This window comes from Tiliqua scincoides, chromosome 1, assembly GCF_035046505.1.
Source record: "Tiliqua scincoides isolate rTilSci1 chromosome 1, rTilSci1.hap2, whole genome shotgun sequence".
In the NCBI taxonomy this organism is placed as follows: domain Eukaryota; kingdom Metazoa; phylum Chordata; class Lepidosauria; order Squamata; family Scincidae; genus Tiliqua; species Tiliqua scincoides.
In genome coordinates this window covers 63,490,927-63,517,147 of record NC_089821.1, presented here as the reverse complement: position 1 = coordinate 63,517,147, position 26,221 = coordinate 63,490,927, and the positions used below count along the sequence as shown (strand labels likewise).

The 26,221-nt window shown below is 46.4% G+C and overlaps 1 protein-coding gene across 3 annotated transcripts; it reads right to left on the bottom strand.

Moving 5' to 3' along the window:
* Positions 1–26,221, bottom strand: LOC136636260 (acyl-CoA (8-3)-desaturase-like). Of its 3 annotated transcripts, XM_066611233.1 has the most exons (12): positions 25,980–26,221; positions 20,856–20,966; positions 19,696–19,893; positions 18,883–18,984; positions 18,561–18,689; positions 14,958–15,018; positions 13,736–13,809; positions 8,676–8,773; positions 7,135–7,231; positions 6,027–6,106; positions 1,379–1,504; positions 1–395 (listed from the first exon to the last, which is right to left on the bottom strand). In XM_066611233.1, the coding sequence occupies exons 1-12, from the start codon at positions 26,205–26,207 to the stop codon at positions 317–319; spliced, it is 1,383 nt and encodes a 460-aa protein (XP_066467330.1). In that variant the 5' UTR covers positions 26,208–26,221; the 3' UTR covers positions 1–316. The 3 variants fall into 3 exon arrangements, with proteins under 3 accessions (XP_066467330.1, XP_066467331.1, XP_066467332.1); XM_066611234.1 differs by lacking the exon at positions 18,561–18,689; XM_066611235.1 differs by lacking the exon at positions 6,027–6,106 and having other exon boundaries at positions 307–395.

The following is a 26,221-nucleotide window of genomic DNA, read 5'->3' as shown; positions in this document are numbered from 1 at the left end:
TGTATTATAGTTTTTTTAATACCCAAAATAACAGAGCATTTTTATTCATTTCTACATAAAAGAATAGTTAGTAGAAAGAAGCTATTCCAGTGGCAAAGCCTCCTTTTCAGTTAAAACACATTCCCAGTAGTCTTGCTATGAAATATTAATAAATAATGTTATTATAATAATACAGTGTGCAAGCCCCAGTAAAGGGAAAACAGTAAAGGTAGACTTATTGTCTCCATAGTCATAGCGCAGCTGAGTAAGCTCAGATTTCATATTCCAATTGATATTCTTGTGTCCTTTAGTTTCATGTGCTGCATGTTCATGATGATCACTCTCGGCTCAGGGTACATGCTTCTTGTTCCTGATGATAGGCTTTGAACCAGATTTCCCCATAAACCTTCAAGGATCTGCAAATACCAGTGGGGGGAAAAAACCAGCCTGATTAATTGTAATGAGAGAAGAGAAAACACAGAACATATATTTGATAGATTCATTTCTGATTCAGCTCAGGGACAAGCAGTGAATTTAGAGCAGTACTCTTATCATCAACTATCTTTGAACATAACTTCTCTTTCCAGACACTTCACACCTTTAAAATTTCAGATAACAATCAGTCCACAACCTCAATTCACAAACCATGGACCTCTGTACATATGCTAATCAACAACAATAATGTTCTGAAGGTAGACTTGGAGCCCAATTCTACTCTTCCCCTCCCCACTGGTGCAGGCATGCTGAAAAAGGGATTTAAATCCCTTTACCCCTGAATAAGCCCACTGCTCTGCAATGGGCTGGATCCAACCCCTCCTGCAGCCCCCTGCTCCCATGCATCCCCTCTACCCAGTTCTGCCCCCTCCCTGCCCCTTTCTGCCGTTCCCCCACCCCCTTTAGTGCTGGCTTACCTGTTCAGGCACACGGGCGGCACTCTGATGATATGCATGGGAAAGTCTCTGGCCTTCCTGCCAGTGCTCCAGCAGCACATGCTGACAGAGCACGCTTTATGGTTGCGTTTCAGCACCAGCGCAGGTGGAATGCTAAAGAATTGGGCTACCCAACATTTTCTAGAGAACAATCTTCATGCGAAATGTTTCACTTTATGCTGTACATTTGAGCAATCACTTGCTTATGTTCATACACAAGACTTCTTTTGTGGCCTCTGCATAGATTCTCCCAAATCTGATCAGGTGCAGTTTGCATACTCACAAATGCAAATCCAAGGAAGAGGGAACATCTTATCTGCCTTTTCCTGCCTTGTCCTTTACAGCAGAAATGGAAGGATAGCTAACTGCATTTATCATCTTTTGCCCTCGTTTGCCTCCCCCAAGTCCTACATGCTTTTCTGCGTCAGCATCTCTCCCTACCCTGATATAGCTTATCAGCCGATACCTACCGAAGTATATCTGCAAAGCCAGTAAACAGGGTCTTTGACTGATACTCAATACCATGTTTGGCACACATGGACTTGACCAAAGGGGTCACCTTCCAGTAGTTGTGTCGAGGCATCGTAGGGAATAGGCTGAATGGAAACAGAAAGGGAAAAAAGAAAGGAATGTCAGGTCCCTTTTCTCCTTAATAAATGCCATATTCCACCAAGGATATGATTCTGCACCACTGCCAAAGGTGCACTTTTGCAACATGTTCTGGGAACTTGCAAAATGAGGTAAATGCCTGCAGAAAAAAATTCAAGGTGTTTCTAGATACCTGAAGGAGAAATGCTGCAAATGAGCAACACTGGATGTAAGATACAAGTTTATTTGTAGTACTGTTCAAGGTGTTGACTATACATTCATATGTAAATCATACACAGAAGTTGACCTTACCCAAGAAAATCTTAAAAATCATTATTTTACTGAGCACACAGGCCTAGCAGTTGCAGGATTTGCAGAGCATGGCTTCAGGGGGTGATCCTTGACCTTTTTTGAATACCCTGGAAAGACAACACTTTATTTCAAGTAGAGCTAGCTGCTAAAACAGCAGCTGAGGTGTTTTTCAGGCCTACCCCAGATCTAGCTATACCTTAAAACAAACAAGCCAGCCAGCAAGCACGAAAACATGCTGGGAAGAATACCAGGCAAATCTCTAACAAAAACCCTTGACTTCCGATGGGCAGACTTCCCCCAAATGAGGAGGCTGGTTAGAAGGAGGTTGAAAGGGAGGGTAAAAAGAGTCCAATCTCTCCAGAGTGCATGGAGGCTGCTTAAAACAACAGTAATAGAGGCCCAGCAGAGGTGTATACTGCAAAGAAAGAAGGGTTCCACTAAATCCAGGAGGGTGCCCGCATGGCTAACCAGCCAAGTTAGAGAGGCTGTGAAGGGCAAGGAAGCTTCCTTCCGTAAATGGAAGTCTTGCCCTAATGAAGAGAGTAAAAAAGGAACATAAACTGTGGCAAAGGAAATGTAAGAAGGTGATACGGGAGGCCAAGCGAGACTATGAGGAACGCATGGACAGCAACATTAAGGGGAATAATAAAAGCTTCTTCAAATATGTTAGAAGCAGGAAACCCGCCAGAGAAGCGGTTGGCCCTCTGGATGGTGAGGGAGGGAAAGGGGAGATAAAAGGAGACTTAGAGATGGCAGAGAAATTAAATGAGTTCTTTGCATCTGTCTTCACGGCAGAAGACCTTGGGCAGATACCGCTGCCCGAACGACCCCTCCTGACCGAGGAGTTAAGTCAGATAGAGGTTAAAAGAGAAGACGTTTCAGACCTCATTGATAAATTAAAGATCAATAAGTCAGCGGGCCCTGATGGCATCCACCCAAGAGTTATTAAGGAATTGAAGAATGAAGTTGCAGACCTCTTGAGTAAGGTATGCATCTTGTCTCTCAAAACGGCCATGGTGCCAGAAGATTGGAGGATAGCAAATGTCACGCCTATTTTTAAAAAGGAAAGAGGGGGGGGACCCGGGAAACTATAGGCCAGTCAGCCTAACATCTATACCGGGTAAGATGGTGGAATGCCTCATCAAAGATAGGATCTCAAAACACATAGACGAACAGGCCTTGCTGAGGGAGAGTCAGCATGGCTTCTGTAAGGGTAAGTCTTGCCTCACGAACCTTATAGAAATCTTTGAAAAGGTCAACAGGCATGTGAATGCGGGAGAACCCGTGGACATTATATATCTGGACTTTCAGAAGGCGTTTGACACGGTCCCTCACCAAAGGCTACTGAAAAAACTCCACAGTCAGGGAATTAGAGGACAGGTCCTCTCATGGACTGAGAACTGGTTGGAGGCCAGGAAGCAGAGAATGGGTGTCAATGGGCAATTTTCAGAATGGAGAGAGGTGAAAAGCGGTGTGCCCCAAGGATCTGTCCTGGGACCGGTGCTTTTCAACCTCTTCATAAATGACCTGGAGACAGGGTTGAGCAGTGAAGTGGCTAAGTTTGCGGACGACACCAAACTTTTCCGAGTGGTGAAGACCAGAAGTGATTGGGAGGAGCTCCAGAAGGATCTCTCCAGACTGGCAGAATGGGCAGCAAAATGGCAGATGCGCTTCAGTGTCAGTAAGTGTAAAGTCATGCACATTGGGGCAAAAAAATCAAAACTTTAGATATAGGCTGATGGGTTCTGAGCTGTCTGTGACAGATCAGGAGAGAGATCTTGGGGTGGTGGTGGACAGGTCGATGAAAGCGTCGACCCAATGTGGGGCAGCAGTGAAGAAGGTCAATTCTATGCTTGGGATCATTAGGAAGGGTATTGAGAACAAAACGGCTAGTATTATAATGCCGTTGTACAAATCTATGGTAAAGGCCACACCTGGAGTATTGTGTCCAGTTCTGGTCACTGCATCTCAAAAAAGACATAGTGGAAATGGAAAAGGTGCAAAAGAGAGCGACTAAGCTGATTACGGGGCTGGGGCACCTTCCTTATGAGGAAAGGCTACGGCGTTTGGGCCTCTTCAGCCTAGAAAAGAGACGCCTGAGGGGGGACATGATTGAGACATACAAAATTATGCAGGGGATGGACAGAGTGGATAGGGAGATGCTCTTTACACTCTCACATAATACCAGAACCAGGGGACATCCACTAAAATTGAGTGTTGGGCGGGTTAGGACAGACAAAAGAAAATATTTCTTTATTCAGCGTGTGGTCGGTTTGTGGAACTCCTTGCCACAGGATGTGGTGCTGGCGTCTAGCCTAGATGCCTTTAAAAGGGGATTGGACAAGTTTCTGGAGGAAAAATCCATTATGGGGTACAAGCCATGATGTGTATGCGCAACCTCCTGATTTTAGAAATGGGCTATGTCAGAATGCCAGATGCAAGGGAGGGCACCAGGATGAGGTCTCTTGTTATCTGGTGTGCTCCCTGGGGCATTTGGTGGGCCGCTATGAGATACAGGAAGTTGAACTAGATGGGCCTATGGCCTGATCCAGTGGGGCTGTTCTTATGTTCTTAAGTAAAACAAACAAAAAAAACAAACTCCTGAGGACCTGGAGACAGAAGACTTTTAGTAAAATAAGTGTCAAGGGGGGAGTGCTCCATGACCTTTGGATACCCTATAAATGTTGCTAGGAAAAAGTAGTAAAAACACACAGTTTAAAAAAACCTGTTGGCTCTCAATGGTTGAGTCCAATCCAATACTTGTCTATTCAGAAGCAAGTTCCATTATAGTCAATGGAGCTTACTTCCAGGTGAGTATGGACAGGAGTGCAGTTTCAGAGCCCAATCCTGAGCTCCCAGGGTGCGCAGCTGTGGAAGCACTGAAAATAGCTGCCACCGCATCCTGCACGCTCATGGCAGCCGTGGACGGCACCTCAGGAGAAGGGGACGTTCGTCCCCTTCCCCCGGGTAAAGGGACTAGCCCCGCAATAGGGCTATTCGATTCACCACCAACCAAAAGGTCGACAGTGAGGTAAGAGCCTTCATGTTAGGCGCCGAGCCTGACGCAAAGGCCCAGGATCTGATGGAGCATTGTTCCACCAGTCCCGCCTCCACCTCTCCCCACTCCCTCCCAACACACCTCCCTTCGCCCTCTCCCCGCCTCCCTGTCCCTGCTTCTCCCTGCCCTCTCCTCGCCTCCCCCCTCCCCGGGACACCTCCCCCTGCTTCCGCTTTCCTCTCTGCTGCTTGGCGATCTATACAACCGCCAAGATGCGGAGGCTGGGCACCTGTATGGTGCTAGCCCAGCGCCGGCCAGCACTGGGCTACCATGGGCACTTGCCTGGAGTTAGAGTTCACAAATGTGCCTTACGGCACACTTTTGAAAGTGTGCGCAGGCGGTAAGCTGGCAGGTGGAGCTCAGGATTAGGCTCTCAGTCATTTAGCTAATCTCTTTACATAACAATGGAGGTAAGAAACAGATTTTTACTGAGGCTAGTCTCAAGGCAACTCCTCAAACTATGAAGTTGTGCTTATATGTTGCACAGTGGTATATGTGGCTAATAACTAGCACAACCAACCAAATAACCCTCCTCCCCCCAAAAAGAGGAAGCAATGAACTGTGAAAAATATGACTGAATGTGGTGAATTTGACTCCTTTTCCTAGATTAGTTGCATTTGCACAACAGTAGGTTCCTCAGGCTGCAATCCGATGCACACTTTCCTGGGAGTTACCCCACTGAAGAGAATGGAACTTACTGAGGAGTAGAAAGGCATAGGATTGTAGTGACAGCTGAGTACAGGTTTTCACCTGTAACTGAAGTGCTGCAAACAAAGAGGATTCCAAAGTCTAGTCTTTATCATAAAAACTGTGCCCAAGTTTCATTTTTAATTACAGGAGGGGGAATACCTTGTAAACGATTACAGTACCTCAGTTTCCCTAAAATAATTATCTTTGCCCTTTTGGGGCATAAAATGGGGTGATCCTAACACTCTGAAACCAGTTCAGTAAAAAAGTTTCAGCTCTCTGCTTTCCACAGAAAAAATTCAGAGAAATTGGTGGGGATGAATTTGGGGATTTCACACTTTGTGCCAATGTTCCATTTTCACAACTCCGGTAGGCTAGGGCATTGTGCTTCACCAGAACACCTGCCCATCGCATAGGAAAATTCCACAATAATGCCTTTGGCAATCCTCCCCACTCCCCAAATTCAAACTCACTGGTGTTCAATCTGAAAATTCAGGTGTCCTGTTAGCCAGTCATTGAAAAGAGATTGGTGCACGTTACATGTTGACTGAAGCTAGTGGGAGAAAAGAGAGAAAGTCAGGTGTGACTCCACAGATGCTCCATCAAGCAAATACAGCTGAAATTATCTCTGGGAGGGGGTGGAGGAATGTCTAAGGCAAATCCTTCTAATTCAAAAGTGATTGCAAAATTCTAATCAATTTTTTCATTATTCATTTTTTGTTAACATTCCTGGTTATGGAAGCTATTGAATTTGAAGGGTTTAAAAAAAAAGGATTCCATGTATTAAGTTGATTTTCAATATTAGAATTTCATTCTGTTGACTAAAAATTGATCCTAACAGCTTAAGGAAAAAACTGAACAACGTGAACAACTGTGCCCCTCAAATTACAAAAACAAAATGGCAACTTTTCACAATTCAGAAAGACAAAACTGAATTGTAAAATCATGTCTAATTTGCCATTTGTGCAGTGTTTATTTTCAGCTCTTCCTCCCAACTGTCTCATTCCTGAGATTGAATGAGGTCACTAGAGTGTGGAAACTGCATACCTCTCTTTTCCTAAATTGTTCTTGGTGAAAAGGGGATGCTGGGAAATGGGATCCTTCCTATCTGTCTTTCTGTTGTCTCACTGGTGGACCAGTGCTACTACCCTAAAATGTGAATAGCATGTATTTGTCCTGCACATCTAATGTGGGCTATTCAAAAAGATTACGTATGTAAAGGGTCAAAGTAGGAAAACAACGCACATCCTACTCCTGGTGTTCATGCAAGGTTCTATCCAGAATCTCAAAACTGGCCATCTCTTTGGATCTACACATTTGGCCCATCTCATTCAGATTTTAACATCCAGCAGGATTCACTACCTCCCCACCACTCCATGCCCCTCACTTGACTTTTCTGTTCTTGCATATTCAGCATTAAGGAACTGGCAGATGAATGTGTGAAAGGTCCCCCTGTGTGTCAGATCTGATTCACTCAGGAAAGGTTGAAATTTGATATTACAGTACTGCGAGCATGTATGAATCAGTTCTGTCTCATTCATATTCGGAGTTTCTGGAATGGAATGAAAAGGACTACATTACCTGGGTAGAGAACCAGTCCAGGTTCTTATCATAATCAATAAGCATAGGAATGTGGCTTGATTGACTTATCCATATAAATATGATACTGTCTGTAATTCTGCAGAAAAGAAAAACAAGTCAGGGTGCATAAGACTCAGTGGAGATAAAAAGGACACCAACATTCCCATCTAGCCCACTAGCTGAAGATGGACCAGTTCATTGATCTAATCTTAGTTTGATAGTAAACTAGTTCTGGGGCATGATGGGAGAAGGCATGATTCAGCACCCTTGCTGAAGCCAAGCCACCTGATCAGTGCTTGGATGGTTAACAGGCTGGGAATCCTATATACACTGCCATGGGTTTCATGACAAAAGAACGTCAGGATAGAAATGATACAAATCAGTTGTGACAGATTTTAAATGCCAGTAAAGTCTAACGCAGTGCTTCTAAGACTTTTTAGCAACAGGACCCACTTTTCAGAAAGACCATCTGTCAGGACCCACAGAAAGTGATGTCACTAACCTGGAAGTGACATCATGACTGGAAGTGACATTATCAATTTAGACTTCAAACCTAAGCCATGATCCGCCAAAGCCATGATCCGCCATCACTTTATCTGGTGTGCTCCCTGGGGCATTTGGTGGGCCGCTGTGAGATACAGGAAGCTGGACTAGATGGGCCTATGGCCTGATCCAGTGGGGCTGTTTTTATGTTCTTATGTTCAAAGGTCCAATTACATAGAACAATTGTGCTGTTATTTTGCATAGCTTGAAATTCAGACTTTCCAGCTGGGAAATCAAAGAGCACAGACTTGAAATCTCCTCCAACCTCACAGTCCTTCCTCCTTTCCAGCATCCAATCCTCCCACCTATTCAGGGAAAAGCACCATGCCTCTCTCCCATGGGGAGCCCACCCTGCCCAGCAGCTCAGTACCCTGTATTTTCAGTTATTTTCAATGGTGGCTGAGTTAGGTGCTATGTGACACACCTGCTATTGGCTCATGACCCACCTAGTGTGTCCCGACCCATAGTCTAAGAAAAGCTGGTCTAATGCCCCACTGTCTGATTCAGCAGGTGTCCAGCAGACACTATTATTTCCCTGCTCAAAACAGTTGAGTAATCTGTGCAGATTTGATACCCAGAAAAAAATTAAAGAGAAAACAAGAAGTATTATTTAAGAGACAAAACCATGACTGCAGGCAGGTTCACACACTCATGGACACCACATGGTTTCCCTGTCCTTGCTCTCATGACACTTGATGACCTGCAGCAGTTGCTCCATTGAGCAGTGCTGCATTTGGATGGACCAGACCAGTTGTGGAAGTTCAGCCTGCAGTGTTAGATCTACAGTGGTAATTCAATCATGGAATTGCTTAGTGCTGTTGTCATGTGACGAGCATATGTGGGCCAGCCCTCAGGGATGGAGAAGAGAAGGGGTCTAAAAGGTAGTCTCTGGTGGGGTGGGAAGGGCTAATTGCCAAATCAGAAAAGAGAAAGATTCATTAGTCATAATGATGAAGGACCAGGGGAAACTCAAAAGAGTAGCAAAATATGAACATTACTTGATCAGGAGAAGATATCCCAGAGCACCCGTCACTCCAAAGAAGGGTACAAATGACACAAAGAATCTGACAAAATATGCCACAATCCATGCTATTTCCTGTGGAAAAAGAAAAGTAATAGATAAAATAGTTATTTTATAATTTCCTTCTCCCTTGGGGCCCTTGGTAGCCTTAGTGGCAGCACTGCAGGCCTGAAGCTACTGCTGTTGAATGCCAGGTTGGTAAACAACAAAACCATCCTCATCCATGAGCTGATTGTGGAGGAGGGCGCTGACCTGGCTTGTATCACAGAAACCTGGTTGGCTGAGGCTGGGGGATGTTAATCTCACCCAGCTGTGCTCACCAGGTGTCTGTGTACAGAAGTAGCCATGGCAGCAGGGATGGGGTGGTGGTGTCACTTTGTTCTACTGGGAGTCTACTTCCCTTACTATGTAATCCTTTCCAGCAGTGTGTGGGGGTTGAGTGCCTGAGCGTGGTACTGAGGAGGTTGTAAAGGACGGAGTATCAATCTCTTAGCTGTACAGCAGATTCCTTCTGAGCTGGCCGGGGTGGTCTTGGCTTTGGTGCTGGAATTCCCCCAGCTGATTATCCAGCTCAGGACTTCCTGGCTACTATGTCAGGTATGTGCCTTGCCCAACTAGTGGAGGCCCCAACATACATGACTGGGCACACATTGGACCTCATTTTCACTGCTGGGCAAAGGGAGGGCCCCCTTAATGGCAGAGGAGATTTGGGTTTCGGAGATTTTTGTCACGGACAGATTATTACCTAGTAAAGAGTAGTCTAACGGCAGCACCTATTCCTCTTAAGGTAGAAGGACCTAGCAGTATGGTCTGCCCCCGAAGACTGATGGATCCGGATGGTTTCCTGAGAGCTTTGGGGGATTTCCCTGCTACTAAGGCCAGTGACTCACCCACTGCTCTGGTTGACCTCTGGAATGAGAAAATGGTCACAGCAGTGGATGACGTTGTACTAATGCGACCTCGACTGGGTTGTAGAACTCCTTGGTTTATTGAGGACCTTAGGGTGATGAAACGGCTCAACAGATGTCTAGAGTGGCGCTGGAGAAAGACTTGGGACGAATCTGACCAAATCCAGGCAAAATTACAACTTAATGCCTATTCTGTGGTGGTGATGGTGGCAAAGAATGATTTCTTCTTGGCAGCCATGACTGCAGCAGAACGTCATCCAGCGGAACGGACCTGTATTGTTTAGGGCTTGTTGCAAGTCGGGTAGATTCTCCTCATGCCCACTGTGACGCTTTTGCAACACATTTTGTGAATACAGTCGCTCAGATTTGTGAATACGGTTGCTCAGATCTGTCTTGCCAGTTATTTATTTGGGATTTTTTCAGTGTATACAGCCTGAGGATGTGCACAGAAAACTCCGGAGTGTGAGACCTCTTGACCCTTGCCCAGCGTGGTTGTTACGTTCTGCTGTTACGTTCTGAGTGCGTTAGCAGACTGGGTGGAGAAGATAGTTAATTCATCTCTCAGGGAGGGGTTGCCGTCTTAAAGGCGGTGGTAATTCACCCTCTTCTAAAAAGATTCTCCCTAGACCCAATGGTCTTGGACAATTTCCGACCTGTGTGCAACCTCCCATTTTTGGGTAAGTTGATTGAGCAGGTGGTGGTGTCTCAGCTCCAGGGAATTCTGGAAGAAGCGGATTATCTGGATCTCTTCCAGTTTGCTTTTGGGTCGGGACATGGGACGGAGACGGCCTTGGTCATCTTGACTGATGACCTGCACCAGGGATTAGACAGGGGGAATGTGTCCCTATTGGTATTGCTGGACCTCTCAGCGGCCTTCAACACCATCGACCATAGTATCCTTCTGGACAGGCTGACCAGGTTGGAAGTTGGAGGCACTGTTTTGCAGTGGTTCTGCTCCTTCCTTACAGAAGTGGACCCAGCCGGAGAGACTGGGGGACACCTTTTGGCTCCCTGGCCACTAAATTGCAGGGTGCCTCAGGGATCTATCTTGTCCCCCATATTGTTTAACATCTACTTGAAGCTGCTGGGGGAGGTCACCGAAGATTTGGAGTTGGGTGCCACCAATTTGCAGATGACACCTAGCTCTATCTCTCTTTTCCACCAAGTTCCAAGGGGACTGTTGAAGTGCTGGGGCACTGTCTGGAAGCAGCCTGGATGAGGTCTAATAAACTGAAATTAAATCTGGACAAGACAGAAGTCCTCCTGATCTAGAAAGTAAGTACACAGGTATTAGATCTACAACTAGCTGTGGATGGGGTAGCACTTCCTTTGAAAGAACAGTCTGCAGCCTGTGAGTCCTCCTGGATATGCTGCTGTCCCTGGATGCTCAGGTAGTATCTGTGGCCAGGGGAGCTTTTGCCCAGCTTCGGCTGGTGTGCTGGCTGAAGTTATACTTGTGTCCGTCAGATCTGGCTGGTGGTCCATGCCCTAGTGACACCTTGGTTAGACTACTGTAATGTAGCAGTCTATATGGGACACCACCTAAAAATGGTTCGGAATTTGCAGTTGGTGCAGAATGCGGCAGCCCAGTTGGTCACTGGGGTTTGGCCTGCAGAATCCGCTATGCCATTGCTCTGTTGGCTACACTGGCTGCCCATTCCTTTCCAAGTCCGATTCAAGGTGTTGGTGATGACCTTTAAAGCCCTATACAGCATAGGACTGGGGTATCTCAAGGACCGTCTTCCCCATATATTCCTGCACCTCCCCTGTGGTCATCAGAGAGGGCCCTTCTTAGGGTACCTGCGCCATCTGAAGCCAGGGGGATGGCAGTGAGCTGTAGGACCTCTCGGTTGTGGCACCATGCCTCTGGAATCAGTTGCTAGAACATCTGAGGGTAGCTTCTACAGTATATGGTTTCCGGCAGAGTTTGAAGACCTTTCGCTCTAGCCTGGCCTTTCGGGAGGGAGGCACTTCTTAGGGATCACTTATACACTTTTATGCTGCTGACATTTTAATCTGCTCTTTTATTGTTATGTTTTAAATTGTTTTAATGGTTTTATTTTAACAATTTATTTTAATGTTTTATCTTAGGTGTTTTCTCTGTTGTACACCACTTTGGGTGTTTTGAAAAGTGGTATATAAATCTAAAAAATAAATAAATCTAATAGATAAAGTAATGTCATTGTAGCACTTTCCCCTCTCCAAGCAGTCACACATTTAAAGTTCGAATGAACATTATTCACACGTATCTTATCATGTGCAAGCAACACAGTGGAAATTTCAAACTTAAACTCTTTGAAGGATTTCCCCAACCCAGAGATGTAGTGCATCACGCATGGATTTGACAGACTCTTTGAAACCATCCAGGTCCTGCATTTGTTCCATGCCCTACTGCACCACAGAGCATTATCTGTATTCCTAGCAGGTTCAGAGTTGGCACAGGTTACACACCCCATATCCATCTACTGTAGTGGGGTGATAGAGTGGTGTGGTGGTGGAGATCTTCCGCTAATTTTGGATTAATGCTAAACCATCAAGCCTAATGCATGAGAAGTTCCCATAGAGATTTGGCCTAAATAATAAGGTCCAGTTTGTGCTACTGAAGTCTATTTTGTTTTGTGCATTAACAGAAGCCATTGATCTAGTCTGTGCATGAAGTACCTTTCCTCCAAGCAGTGCACCAAAGTTTCAGAAAGCTCATGAAAAGGAACTGCATGTGAAACTTACAGTTAGTTCATCAGAAACTAACCAGAGGTATGTGTGATAAAGGACTGATTTATCACAACGCAATTTCTTCTCACAGCACAGACTGAACATTCACACTGGGTCATGTGAGATGGTTCTCAGGGCTTTTCCTGACATTCATCATAAAATGCTAAAATGTGCAGTGGAAATTCAGTACTTGAAGGACATCCATTCCACATACCTCCCCCCCAAATGAGCAATACTACTGCAGCAAAACTGCATTCTCTCAGCAGCCAACCCACAATGTTTTCTTGCTGGGGAAATGAGATCCCATTCCCTTCTCCCCAGGTAATGCACTGAAAGGTCTTTTGTGGTCTGCGTGTGAGTGAGGGTTGTGGGATTCAGTAGTGTCCATGATACCCTAAAGGACACAGCATTAAGAGGAGCACCAGCACAGGAACCAACATCAGTTTTACACCATTGCCATTTCCTTCACTGTCCCTTTCAAAAATTTTAGATCTATATAGCAGAAAAATTAAAGTTTTTAAAAAAATTTATTGGCTAAGTATATCCCTTTTGACTCGGAGAAGCAGCTGAAGTGCTCATCTAGCACTTCCTAAAGATTGGGCCCAATACCATACAGTTCACTTTACTCTGCAACAATGTCTCTGCTGTGCTCTCTCTCTCTCTCTCCCTCCCTCTCCCGCCAGCACATAATTCTTCTAATGTTAAAAAAGAGACACTAGTCCATTTTGCCTGTGTGCCCCTGACCCAATTTGGTATGGACCAAGCTTTTCAATAAGGGCTCCATCTAACTTAGACAGACCTTCAGAACTTGTTGCAAGAGGACCTGATAAAGTAAAAATGCAGTTCTGGGATACTCTTTCTAGGACAGTACAGATAACTTAAGCAGGAGCTGCGGAGGCCAATACAAAACATTTCTGCAGGCCCCCCATGCCCACAGGCCCCCCTCCTCACCAGGATGAGTGGCACCTGCAGAAGCATCACTGCCAACTGCTTCCAGGGGGGAGGCGGATTTCAAGTCAATTGGACCCAGGGGCAGGCTTGTGGGAGGCGGGCGATGATTCCATTCCAGAGTGTCCGCTACGGCATGAAGTGCCAGCTGTGGCTACAGGTGCAGAGCCCCTCCAGATCTGGAGCCCAATTTGACCTAAAGCCAGTGCTGAAGATCTCACTCTTTCTACTGCTGCTTCTGTTTTGCTTTACACTGACCACTTGCAGTCCAAAACACAAGTTACACTATTTCACAAATCCCAGGGCTATTCTGCTGTTCTTAGCACCATCATCTTTGTGTCAAAGTTGGCTTGTGCATCTTTTCCTCAAAATAGGCTATAATGTTCCTACCATTCAGACATGTGACATTCTCAAAAGGCTACTAGGAAATGTCAGCATATTATTGTTTGGAAAGGATAGGTGCACTTACCCTCCAAAGCTTTTGCTTGAATATGTAATACAATGAATAAGCTTGAAATATTAGCACAACAACTGGTGGCAATGCTGTAGAAGGAAACAAAAGGACAGAGTCATTAATCAGTCTTTTTAAAAGTAGGAATGAACCTCCCCTGCTTAAAATCACACCAAAACTGAAATAAAGTAGGGAGTGTTCTCCCAGCCCTTTCTCTCCTCAAATTATTGGATTTTTATATTTTGATCCTAAAAGTCTTGTGCCACTTTCCTATAATAATTAGGTGAAATAATGTTTTGGGGCAATCGGGTTCATGTTGCATTGTCCACTGTGGCAACAGGAGATGGTGGGGAATAACATTGATCTTGTGCATCCAGGAAGCAGGAAAGGGATGAGAGAAGCAGGGAGACATTCTAAGAAAGGAGAATTTTGGGTGGGGGAATGGCAATTGGAATGTTGGGAGAGAAGAGTTAAAAGAGGCGGTTGGAAAAGAATGTGGGGGACAGAGACGGTTGCTCTGAGGAAAAAGCTTCTGAGCAGATGCTTGAGAAGGGCTGAGGTTCAAGAATGTGGGGGAGACAGGCAATGGCTCTGAAGGAAAGCTGCTGAGCAGATGATTGGGGAGGGCTGATGTATAGGAGAAGCATTCCCTGCAGACCATCTGGAACACCCTATTGAGCAGCAAACCTGTAGAATATACATTAATACTTACTTCACTGTTGTAAAGTTAATAGAAAAATTCTTTAGAAGAAATCCTAATGTGTCAGTGTGGTTTGATGGGGACCAAGTGCAAACCTGGCAAGTCCAGTTGCTAAAAAAAATTGGCCACGGTTATGTTACCAAGTGACAAAAGGGGGTTTGGCACGCCTTTTGCATGACAACTATCATGAGATTATTATTAATGATCCTTACATCCTACCTTTCCTCAACATAATTCAAGGTAGCATGTGCAGGGACAACAAGAGTTCTCCCATCTAGGCACTAACCAGACCCAGAACTACACAACTTTAGGAAGGCTACTGCAGTGTGGGCCTTCAGTACATGAACACAACAAATCTGCAAAAGATTTACCACTTAAAGAAGGTGGATTGGAGAAAGACCAGGGATATTAGCAGGGCTTTTACATGAGGTGAAGGACTTTGTTGTGAGCAAGGGAGGATTGACTGGCAACTGAAAAACAGCTGCTGGCTGTTGGTCAATATGGATAAAAGGGACACAAGGGGAAAGTGGAGATACTTACTGAAGGAAAAGTACTGGTGCTGATGATTGTAAGGCATGTACTTCTTCTTCTGCCTCCCCAGCTACAAAGAAAGAAAGTCCAGAGAAGGTCAGGAAAAAAATAACAAACCATCATTAAGTGATTAAGTAACGGTTAGTATTATAATGCCGTTGTACAAATCTATGGTAAGGCCACACCTGGAGTATTGTGTCCAGTTCTGGTCGCCGCATCTCAAAAAAGACATAGTGGAAATGGAAAAGGTGCAAAAGAGAGCGACTAAGATGATTACGGGACTGGGGCACCTTCCTTATGAGGAAAGGCTACGGCGTTTGGGCCTCTTCAGCCTAGAAAAGAGACGCTTGAGGGGGGACATGATTGAGACATACAAAATTATGCAGGGGATGGACAGAGTGGATAGGGAGATGCTCTTTACACTTTCACATAATACCAGAACCAGGGGACATCCACTAAAATTGAGTGTTGGGCGGGTTAGGACAGACAAAAGAAAATATTTCTTTACTCAGCGCGTGGTCGGTCTGTGGAACTCCTTGCCACAGGATGTGGTGCTAGCGTCTAGCCTAGACGCCTTTAAAAGGGGATTGGACGAGTTTCTGGAGGAAAAATCCATTATGGGGTACAAGCCATGATGTGTATGCGCAACCTCCTGATTTTAGGAATGGGTTAAGTCAGAATGCCAGATGTAGGGGAGAGCACCAGGATGAGGTCTCTTGTTATCTGGTGTGCTCCCTGGGGCATTTGGTAGGCCGCTGTGAGACACAGGAAGCTGGACTAGATGGGCCTATGGCCTGATCCAGTGGGGCTGTTCTTATGTTCTTATGACTGATGTGTTGTCCGAGATGCATCTCCATGAATGTACTTCATCTGATCCCCATTATGAAACATGGTTAGCCATCAAAGCCACATGTCACTTTCCATGGCAGCAGATTGCAGCCTGTCACATACGCTTTCTTGATAAACCAATACATTGCCACTTGTTCCACAACCATAGACAAGAACATGTTGCCAATGGGTTTTTTTTAAAAAAAATGGTATTTACTCCTTACCCTCATTGTCAGATTGGGTTAGTATACTGTGGGCTCTTGGTATTCATGGGAATCTGTTCCAGGACCCCCCACAGATACTGGAATCCATGGATAATGAAATCTACAGCAGGGGAGTGCTGCAAAACTGATACGAGACTGAGCCCAGCACACTGGAGGTCATGAGCAACCTCCCCACACCTCAGAACACCTCCCTATGTGACAGGAAGTTATTAGCACAAAAAAGGCTTCCCAGGAGGCCTCCTGAGGCCCTCTTGTGGTGCAGGCTTGGCATCCGTAGATGCTCAAATCCGTGGATGCTGAGTCTGCAGACAGGGAGGGCCCACTGTATTTGGAATCCACTTCATGTAATATTGTTATTTCAAAAAACTGTGATGAAGAAACTCTGAACACCTGTTGGAGTCCTTCTCTTGATGGAATATGAAGGGCAGAGATGGTGAAGATTGTGGTAGGTGAGAGAAAGCAAGTTCAGCAAGTATAGCAGGAGACTCAGACACCTCTATCAAGGAATCCCTGTACACTTTTAGAGCAATACTTCCAGGTGAATCTACATTACCTCAGAATTCCTTCAAAGATCTGTAGCCACGTGAGGCTGACCTTGCCAAATCGGACTTCTCAACACCCCTCCAGCCCTTCACCCCAGCAAGTGCAGGTATGGAGCCTGTTCTCTCACAGCGTCTAAGTAAAAGGACTGTTTTCCAACTCTTAGTATGGAGTAAGTTTCTTCACAAGAAGAAACCAATAGAAAATCTACAAGGTGTGTAACATGAAGCAAATAACTGATCTAACAGAGTGAACTGAAACAGTAGCAATGTAGAGACCCCAATTGTGCACAAATTTAATCTTAAGAACACAGGATCATGACCCTGCTGGATCAGCCCCTGGGTCTACTTACACTAGCATCCCATTTCCAACAGTTGCCGGCCTGATGCCTTTGGGGTGTCCTTGTTCAGAGGAGGGAGAAGAGAGCACACCATCTCTTTGTTATTAAAAAGTAAATGCTCCTAAACCTGAGGTTCCATTTCCATATGGCAGCTGGTAGTCATTGACATATTAACAGCTCAGCTGTAAGAAACCTTTGCTTATGGAATGAGAGTTCCATCCATGAAAGCCTATTTTGTCAGGGCAGTGGCTGCAAAGAAAACACAAGAAGTAGGGCTGCCAGAGTGAAAGGCTTGTGACCATGTGCATGTGCCACTGAAGCACCGAGCCACTGCTGGAGGAGGTGATTTGGTGCAGGAGGTGTGCTGTGCGCAAGGAGGAGGAAGATCATGGTGGGTATCAGGGTTGCCTGGAGGCATGTTGGGGAGGGCAAGGGGCAGTTATTGCCAGCAATGGTGCCACTGATATCTTATGCTCCCCATGTGGCCCTTGGATTCACTCAGTCTTGCCCAGTCAAAGAGCTGGCACAGATCTGAACAGACCCATTCATGACTATGGCATGGCAGGCGAGGTAAGTAAGAATTTCATTTACCACACCGTTCCCATTTACCACGTGTTCCCAGGTATCTGCAGGAGGCAGCAGAGACTGTGTCAGCACCATTGCACCCCACAGGCCAATCAAGGATAGGGTTTCGTCATTATCTTCCTTAGATTTGTCTTATCCCCTTCTAAAGCTATCTTCTTGATCAGGGGTATTATGAGCTAAAACACGACGTGATGTTATCTTGGATCTGCCTCCTCTGTTCTACAAAAAATCCCACTAAAACCGTAGCATGCTCCACAAGTGCTGCTCTGAAACCAGAAGTGTGGGACTACCAGGACAGCACAAACTCTCACTCTGTCCCTGTAAATGAAGCCAGAAGTCCTGCCTTTTTGAGTTTCATGGCAGCACCCAAGAAGTATAGTAAGACGGGGAATGATCTGCTTCTGCTCAAGTGAGTGAGAAGCAGATCATTTCATTCTGTGGTGGCAGGTTGGAAGGGACAGCAGTGAGCCATTTAGTTATTTGATTTTTCTCTGTAAACCGCTTTGTGAACTTTTAGTTGAAAAGCAGTATATAAATTCTGTTAATAATAATAATAAACAGACCAAGACAGACTAAATCTGCTGTCCCCTCATATCCCTTGCAATCTGCTACCGATGCAAGCCACATCATAAATTGGTGCATGAATCGGCCAGCCCTGTTCTCAATAGTCAGTGGCCACCACCATATCTTGCAACAGCAAGTTCTTTTAAATAATTCAGTACTTTCTTTTGTCTTTCCTGAATTGACTGTCTCTCAATGTGTTTGAACTATACCCAAGTACTAGTACTGTGAAGAAAGGATAAAGGTGCCCACAGAGCAGCACCCATGTCATACAGCAACAGTCTCCACTGCTACTGTCCAATATTGACCCTTCAAATAGGAGCAGAACCCAATCCCCAACTGCCTCAGGCAGTCCAGAATGGCATGGTGGTCTACCACTGCTGAGATATTTCAGAATAATGGTTCAGTTCAATTCCTTATGTCTGCATCTAGACAGAGATTGTTTGCCAAGGCCACAAAGGCAGTCTCCCTCATGAAACCCTGAACGCCTTGGCATGTCACCCAAGCAGTTCTGGAATAATAATTGCTGGTTACCTCCATAGATGGAATTTCCCCTACGGAAAGAGGGATGGGATGTAATGCAAGATCTGGATCCTTCAGGAAACAATTTGGTTTGGAATGATGCTGGGAATGGTGACGTATCCACCAGTTGGCTGATACCCCCTATTAATAAAGAAGAAAGCTGAGAACTCAGGCTTCAGTGCTCTTCTTACTAGCAAAGCTCCATGTTTGCCACAAGTTCATTGAAAGAAAATGGCCCATAAGCCCCTTACTGAACCTTTTTCAATATTCTGTACTATATTCCACTCTCACTTTTGACCAAAGCTTCAGAACATACCCAGAGTAATGCACTTACCTTCAGATGGCACATCACAAACTCATGAACAATGTGGTTCCATTTTGGACTGCTGAAGACCGAAAGGTGCCCCAAATCATGCTCTAGCCAATTTGTCTGGCACTAAAGTGGAAAAAGGGCAGGTCAGAAGGGAGGAGCCTGTTATTAGGTTCCAACAAATGGGGTCAGGATCATGCCCTTCCTTTCTCAATCCAAAGACTAATACAGCCTGTGCATTCTCAATAGCTTGAAACTCGGGGATGGAATCTGCCATAGGAATTATCATGCTGGATCAGAACAAAGCTTCACCTAGTCCAGAGGATTTTCCTGTCATCAGGACCAAATGCCCTAACAAGGTCCCCAAGCAGGGCATGACAGCAAAGGTACTATTCCTCGTTTTCCCTCAGTTCCTGGTTTCCAGTAGCATACTGACCATGGGCACATACATATAGCAAATATGCTTATATAGCTCTATCTTCTGAATTTATCCAACTACGTTCCTAGAAGAGACAATTGTTTCTATAATGTTATTCCATTACCTACTCATCTGTCCCACTATTCCTCAAGAGCCACCATATGGAAAAAATGCATTTAAGTTGTAGAACTACACTTTGCCTCATGGGGTTCATTGTTTACCCCTGCTGAATACCCATATAATTGTCTCAGTGAACCAAATACGTCTGTTTCTAGTGGAGTTCTGTGTCTGCTAGGCTTCTGTTAGGTTTTCTTTTTCTGCTAGGCTTGTTGAAAGATACTCCTCAACAGAATACAATAGAAAGATTGTAGCTGCCCCTAAATAAATATGAGCATAAGCAATTGATTGAACAAAATTACCTGGGCAAGGGTAAGCAGCACTATAGAAATCAGGAAAGTATTTACAGAGATCCCAAAGTACCACAAGACAAACCAGCCAGCAGCTTCTAGTAGTAGGATATGCAGAAAAAGCAGGAAGAAGAAGAGATGATTTGGCTTCAGGAGTCCCAGCTTCTCCACAGTGGACCGCAGTTCCCGGAAGTCCTCTACTAGCAATTTCTGTGGAGAGATCCAAATTTGCATCTCACTTTGCTCCAAGCGTGGGAGCATACTTGCCTTAGAAATCAGAGCAGTTATGTCACGCACGTGCCACTGTCTAGACTGGTCTTCATGGTGGTGTGTGGGCATTTTTGCCAAAAGAAGGATTGTAATATGTTCCCGTCTCCTAGGTAGGATTCATAGAACTTGAGATTCCTAGACCATTCTGACATTTGAAAACTCATGGATGCTATACAACTCATTCCTGCTTTGCTGACAGCAACAATTCCCTGGTACAGTGTGATGTAGGTTGCAAGTAATTTTGCTATTAAGAAACACTGAGAGCCCAATCCAAACTTGCCTGGGAGCAGGCATGCCAGCAGGCCTGCCCCCCATCAAGAGCAGGGTTGGGACCAATTGCAGTTCAGCCCAGGGTAAGGGGAATTCATTACTCTTACCCTGGACAAAGCCACAGCAGCCCCAATAGGTCTACTCAGATCTGTACCACCTCAAGCGTTATGTGAAAATCCCCCATTTTGTCTTTTAGCTTTGATTTTCTTTTCTATACCATGGTCTACTCAGATCTGTGCTGCCTCAAGAGGTGCTGCAAATCCAAGCAGCCTGGACCTGCTCTGGGCCACCTGGATCAGGGTTAGGATCTGGCACAAGTACCTGATCCTGACTCCACCCCCCATTTACCTGTTGTCCCCACCCCCTTCCCGAAATGCCTCTGCCTGTCCCCTCCCAGATGCCTGCACCAGTTTGACTTGGCCGGTTTGGGTTCACGCTGGCCCAGTGGGGCTTGGACTGGCCTCCCTCCTCCAGAGTCGTTGCAGATACAGCACTTTTGCAACACCCTTCGGCTGGCACAAGGGACTTGCGCCAGCCAAGGGTGCTCTCTGGATTGCACCCCAAGTTTGTCTTTTGCCTAGAGCTGCCACCACCCTTGTTAATTCCACTTGTGGATTGGAAGACAAACTTACATTCTTGCTGTGCTCAAAGCTGGGCTCATGAGGAGCCAGTTCTCCAATCAGAAGTGATTTCATGTACTTCCTCACCAAAGTTTTGTCAAGGTGAAATGCTGTGAAAGCATCCTAAAGGAAAAACAAAGAGGTTCCCGAGTTACAGACATCCGACTTACGAATGGGCTACGTTGGGGCTTTGAAGCAGGTGCTGCTGTGAAGACATCAGAAAAAAACAAACAACAGCAAGAAGCAGCAGCAGCTGCTTGGAGAAATGCTGAGCTGCTCCAGAAGTGTAATTAGGGGAGTGACAACTGCACTGGGTGACACCACAGGAGGAGTGACACCAAAATGACTGGCTTATTGCACCCCAAGCTGCACTCCCCCCACTGCCGCTAGAGGGTTCCCAGTACTTTCATGAAGTGGCTCCTTCTCACCCCATCTTTCTCACACTTGCTTAGAGTCCAGCTGAGGGGCAGAAACCATAGCAGTAAAGCAGTCAGCGCCACTTATAAGAGGTGCTCCAGCAGTGTGCTACACAGTGCGCTGCTAGGGAAACTGGCGGGAAGGCCTGCACCTTCCCACCAGCATTATTGGCTCTCCTGCCACCCACCAAAAGCAGATACGTCAGTGGGAGAGACAGGAGTGGGGGAGAGGAGGGGAGAACAGGGATGGGTGGGTGGTAACAGGATGGGGGATGGGCAGGTTTGGTCCAGGAAGCAGCTGGGTTCAGCAGCAGCAGCGGAATCCATGGCACAGATACATGTGGACATTTGCCTGCTATTTAGCTAGCAAAGGTTTGAGTAGACCCCACATGCTGCTGAGGCTTACCCCTGGGTAAAGGAATGATTGTCCCTTATCCAGAGGAGACTTCAGCAGCTGCCTCCCAAGGCTGTAGCTGGGGGGGGCAGGGGGGCTTTGACCCCACCCCAGCATTTTTACTGGACCTCTTGTCCTCCAATCTTGATTGAATGTCCTCTATTTTGACTTCTGTACCCTGACTGCTCAGCCCCTCCTTGAAGGCAGCCTCCCCCAGTCAGCTCCGGCTGCTGTTGCTTAGAAACTCAGCCTAGGAGCCAATCATAGGGATCCTTCCCCTGATAGTCACATGACATGGGAGAAGCGGAAGGCAGGAGCCTGAACTGAATGTGTTCCACTGCCCTCCATCTTTTTCCTGGGAGCTCAGCCGCAGCAAGCATGACCTGCCCTGTGCAGGGTTCTGGAGGCTGTTGCTGAGCTCTATTCCGGCATCAGTTGGGGGCAAGTTGAAGCCCTTTGTGCAGTGTCATTTTCGCACACAGGAGGGAAGAGGGCTTGGCGCTTCTGGCAGGGATGGGGGGAGAGAGAGCACATGTGCACAGAGTGAGTAAAACAGGGTCCTTGGGGCTCCTTGGAAGTTATGACATCTGGTCACCCTGCCCCCATCCAGAGCACACGGAGAGCAGGGCTGGTCGAGAGCAGCTACAGGGAGGGCTGGGAGAGATTTCTGCTTGTACTGGCTGGGGGGAGGCTGCTATTTCTTCTACTGTGGAACATGCTAATTACTACAAAGGTATTGCTGCTTGGGGGTGGGGTATCAGTCTAGGGCAGTTGCCTGTGTCATGGTGTTGCACAGTGGCTTTTAGATTACATTCTAAAACTGGTCTGGTTTTCCTGGACTGACAGCCCAATCCTGAGCTGCCTGGGGAGTGGGGCTGAAGCTGCGCCAAAAATGGCTGCCGCCCCATCCTACGCACTCTGGGCAGCTGCCGGCGGCTCCTCGGGAGAAGGGGGCTTTAGTCCCCTTTCCCTAGGTAAAAAGAGTAGCCGCACAATGGGGCTACTCGATACACCGCCAACCAAAAGGTCGGCAGTGGATTAAGAGCCTCTGTGTAGAGCGAGGGTCCCACCTCCCTCCTTCCCTGCTCTCTCCCCCCCAGCACAAGTCCTGCTCAGGGACAAATCTGCTAATATTACATTGCCACTGTTTAAATCTATGGTGCATTCACACTTGGGATACTGTGTCTGGTTCTGATTGATACACCTCAAGAAAGGTATTGCAGAGCTGCAAGAGGCGCAAAAGAGGGCAACCAAAATCATCAGAGGGTTGGAGCAGCTACACATAGTGCAACTGTATTTACTCAGAAGTAGACCCATTGCTTGGGTGTTATTTTTAAGTAATGGTGCACTGAACTGTAGCCTGGGACTTCGTTTCAAATGGAAATGAAGATTACATCCTGGTGCTTAAAAAACCAGACTGCAGCAGCATTTACAAAATGGAATGATGCTTGCTTGATATAAAAGGAAGCCTTTAGCAAGAGAACAAAAGGTTAACTTTGGTTGAAGCTTTGCCCTGGAGAGCTGCCTTGGAGATTAACCTTGAAGAACTTTGAGGAAAAGCCCTGACCCCTGAGCGACCTCGGAGATAAGGTTAGGTGATGACCTAAGCTTGGTTTATTGGCAAAAATGTCTTGTCTTGTAGGCATATACAGTAAGTAGGGACTTGAGTGACACCCATAAAATAATGCATGTGATGGAGAGAGTGGATGGAAAGAATGTTTTCTTCCTCTCTCACTATACAAGAACAGGATTGTCCACCAGCACCCCAAGATCTTGCTCCTTATTTGTCACAGACAGCTCAGAACCCATTAGCCTATATCAGGGGTGTCCAAAGATTTTGGCAGGAAGGCCACATCATCTCTCTGACACTGTGTCAGGAAAAGAAAAAAATCAATTTACATTTAAAATTTGAATAAATTTACATAAGATTACATAAATGACTATATTAAAGATGAACTTATATGAATGAATGAATGTCTTGAAATAGCTCAAAGCCTGTAAAAGGCCTTGCACAAAGCAAGACTGGCCTTTCCTTTGCTGCCACTACTGCATCACAGAGTGAAACAGCAAGCAGTGGAGGAAGCCCTCATCCCACAGCTCATGCGAGAGGGGAAAAAAGAATTAATTTACATTTAAAATTTGAATAAATTTACATAAGTTTACATAAATGAATATATTAACGATGAACTTATATGAATGAATGAAGGTCTTGAAAGAGCTCAAGGCCTATAAAAGGCCGTGCACAAAGCAAGGCTGGCCTTTCCTTTGCTGCTGCTGTTGCGTCACAGACGTGAAACAGTAAGCAGTGGAGGAAGCCCTCATCCCACAGCTCATTCAAGAGGTCAAACAGTTGCCCTCACACTAAGAGCAGTTGCATCAGGCCAGTGCGGGCTCCAACAAATCTCTGGAGGGCCAGAGGCTCATTGGAGACTGGGGGCTCCCTGAGGGCCGCATTGAGAGGCCTTGGGGGGCCACAAGTGGCCCCAGGGCCGGGGTTTGGGCACCCCTGTGCTAGAGGGAGACCAACAACGTAAGAACAGCCCCACTGGATCAGGCCATGGGCCCATCTAGTCCAGCTTCCTGTATCTCACAGCACCCACCAAATGCCCCAGGGAAGCACACCAGATCTCCCTTGCATCTGGCATTCTGACGTAGCCATTTCTAAAATCAGGAGGTTGCGCATACACATCATGGCTTGTAACCTGTGATGGATTATTCTCTAGAAATTTGTCCAATCCCCTTTTAAAGGCATCTAGGCCAGATGCCATCACCACATCCTGTGGCAAGGAGTCCCACAGACCAACCACATGCTGAATAAAGAAATACTTTCTTTTACCTGTCCTAACTAACCCAACACTCAACTTTAGTGGATGTCCCCTGGTTCTGGTGTTGTGTGAGAGTGTAAAGAGGATCTCTCTATCCACTCTATCCTTCCTACGCATATCTTCCCTCAGGTGCCTCTTTTCCATGCTGAAGAGGCCCAAATGCCTTTCCTCATAAGGAAGGTGCCCCGGCCCAGTAATCATCTTAGTCGCTCTCTATTGCACCTTTTCCATTTCCACTATATCCTTTTTGAGATATGGCAACCAGAACTGGACACAATACACCAGGTGTGGCCTTACCATAGATTTGTACAATGGTATTATAATATTAGCTTAGTTTTGTTCTCAATACCTTTTCTAATGATCCCAAGCATAGAATTGGCCTTCTTTACTGCCACCGCACATTGGGTTGACACTTTCATTGAGCTGTCCATCAGCACCCCAAGATCTCTCTTCTGATCTGTCACATATGTGAATTTTTCATTTTTTTGCCCCAATGTGCATGACTTTACACTTACTGACATTGAAAAACATCAACAGGAAGCAGATTAACATTGTTAGTCTCCTTCTAGAGTGCAGACCACTTGCCTGCACTCTTTAGTTTAAGCAGTTTCAACAAGAAACACATGTGCTGCCATCATTACAACTAAAAAAAGGTACTCTAATAGGTGTGGAGGGGTGAGGGTCCTCCCGGATAAGTGAAGTAATAGATACCAGGTCTACCCCCAACAGATATGAAGGACCATGTGTGTGTGTCTGTGTATGTGTGTGGGGGGGGGGGAGGGAGGGAGGGAGGGAGATGGATACAAGGCCAGATGCAAGGGAGAGCTTCTATGTCAGAAGGCCAGATGCAAGGGAGAGCACCAGGATGAGGTCTCTTGTTATCTGGTGTGCTCCTTGGGGCATTTGGTGGGCTGCTGTGAGATACAGGAAGCTGGACTAGATGGGCCTATGGCCTGATCCAGTGGGGCTGTTTTATGTTCTTAAGAATCCAGATTTCGTTGCAGTAAAGTAAATATGATCCCAGAGGATTTAATGGATACACCTTTGCTTCCCACCCCCCAATGCAAAGAAGCTTTTTTTCGGGGTCATAAGGCTGAATGCTTCAAAGTTTTCATGGTCTGCCACAGATGTTCCAAACACCCCCACCACCTGTCACGCAGACAGAAATGTAGCACAGGGGAGGTAAAAATGGAGCTTCCAGACTTCTCCAAAAGGGCAGTGACATCATCAGCAGGAGGGCCAAGATGCAGCCGCTGAAGCTTTTTTCAAAGGAGCTGAGCTGAAAACAGGCTCAGCAGGAGGCGAACTGAGAAATTTGCTGAAGGGCATATAACAGTTCTACCCGATTGCCTTTTCGAAGGATCGCCTGAAAAGTAACATGCAGCAAAGGTTCCACTGGGGGCTGCAGTCCTCTGCAAATGTGCCTGGACGAGTGTCATGACGAACTCATCCACTTCAAAATCAGAACTCCACCACCGGCCACACGCGCGCCCCTGCTCACCGTGGCGTCCTGGCCAGCGCAGCCGGAGATGACTCGGGACCCGCCGGGGTGCTTCTTGTGGAAGCGGCTGACGTCGTAGACCTTCCTGTCGATCACCAGCCAGCGGGCTGCAGCCGGGCGTCCCTGGCCGTTGCGCAGCGCCACCTCCTCCCAGGTGAACAGCCGCGGGGAACCAGCGCCGGCCTCGGGCTGCCCCTTCCCCGCTGCAGCTCCTTCCTGCGGCGCCATCGGAGATACGCGGC

Bases quoted from the DNA above. Each gene is read 5' to 3' on its own strand.
- LOC136636260 (XM_066611233.1), bottom strand. From the start codon at position 26,207: ATGGCGCCGCAGGAAGGAGCTGCAGCGGGGAAGGGGCAGCCCGAGGCC. The intron at 13,810-14,957 runs GTAAGTATCTCC...TTCCTTCTACAG, and splicing joins GCACCAGTACTTTTCCTTCA to CATTGCCACCAGTTGTTGTG. The intron at 6,107-7,134 runs GTAATGTAGTCC...TTCTCCCACTAG, and splicing joins TGGACTGGTTCTCTACCCAG to CTTCAGTCAACATGTAACGT.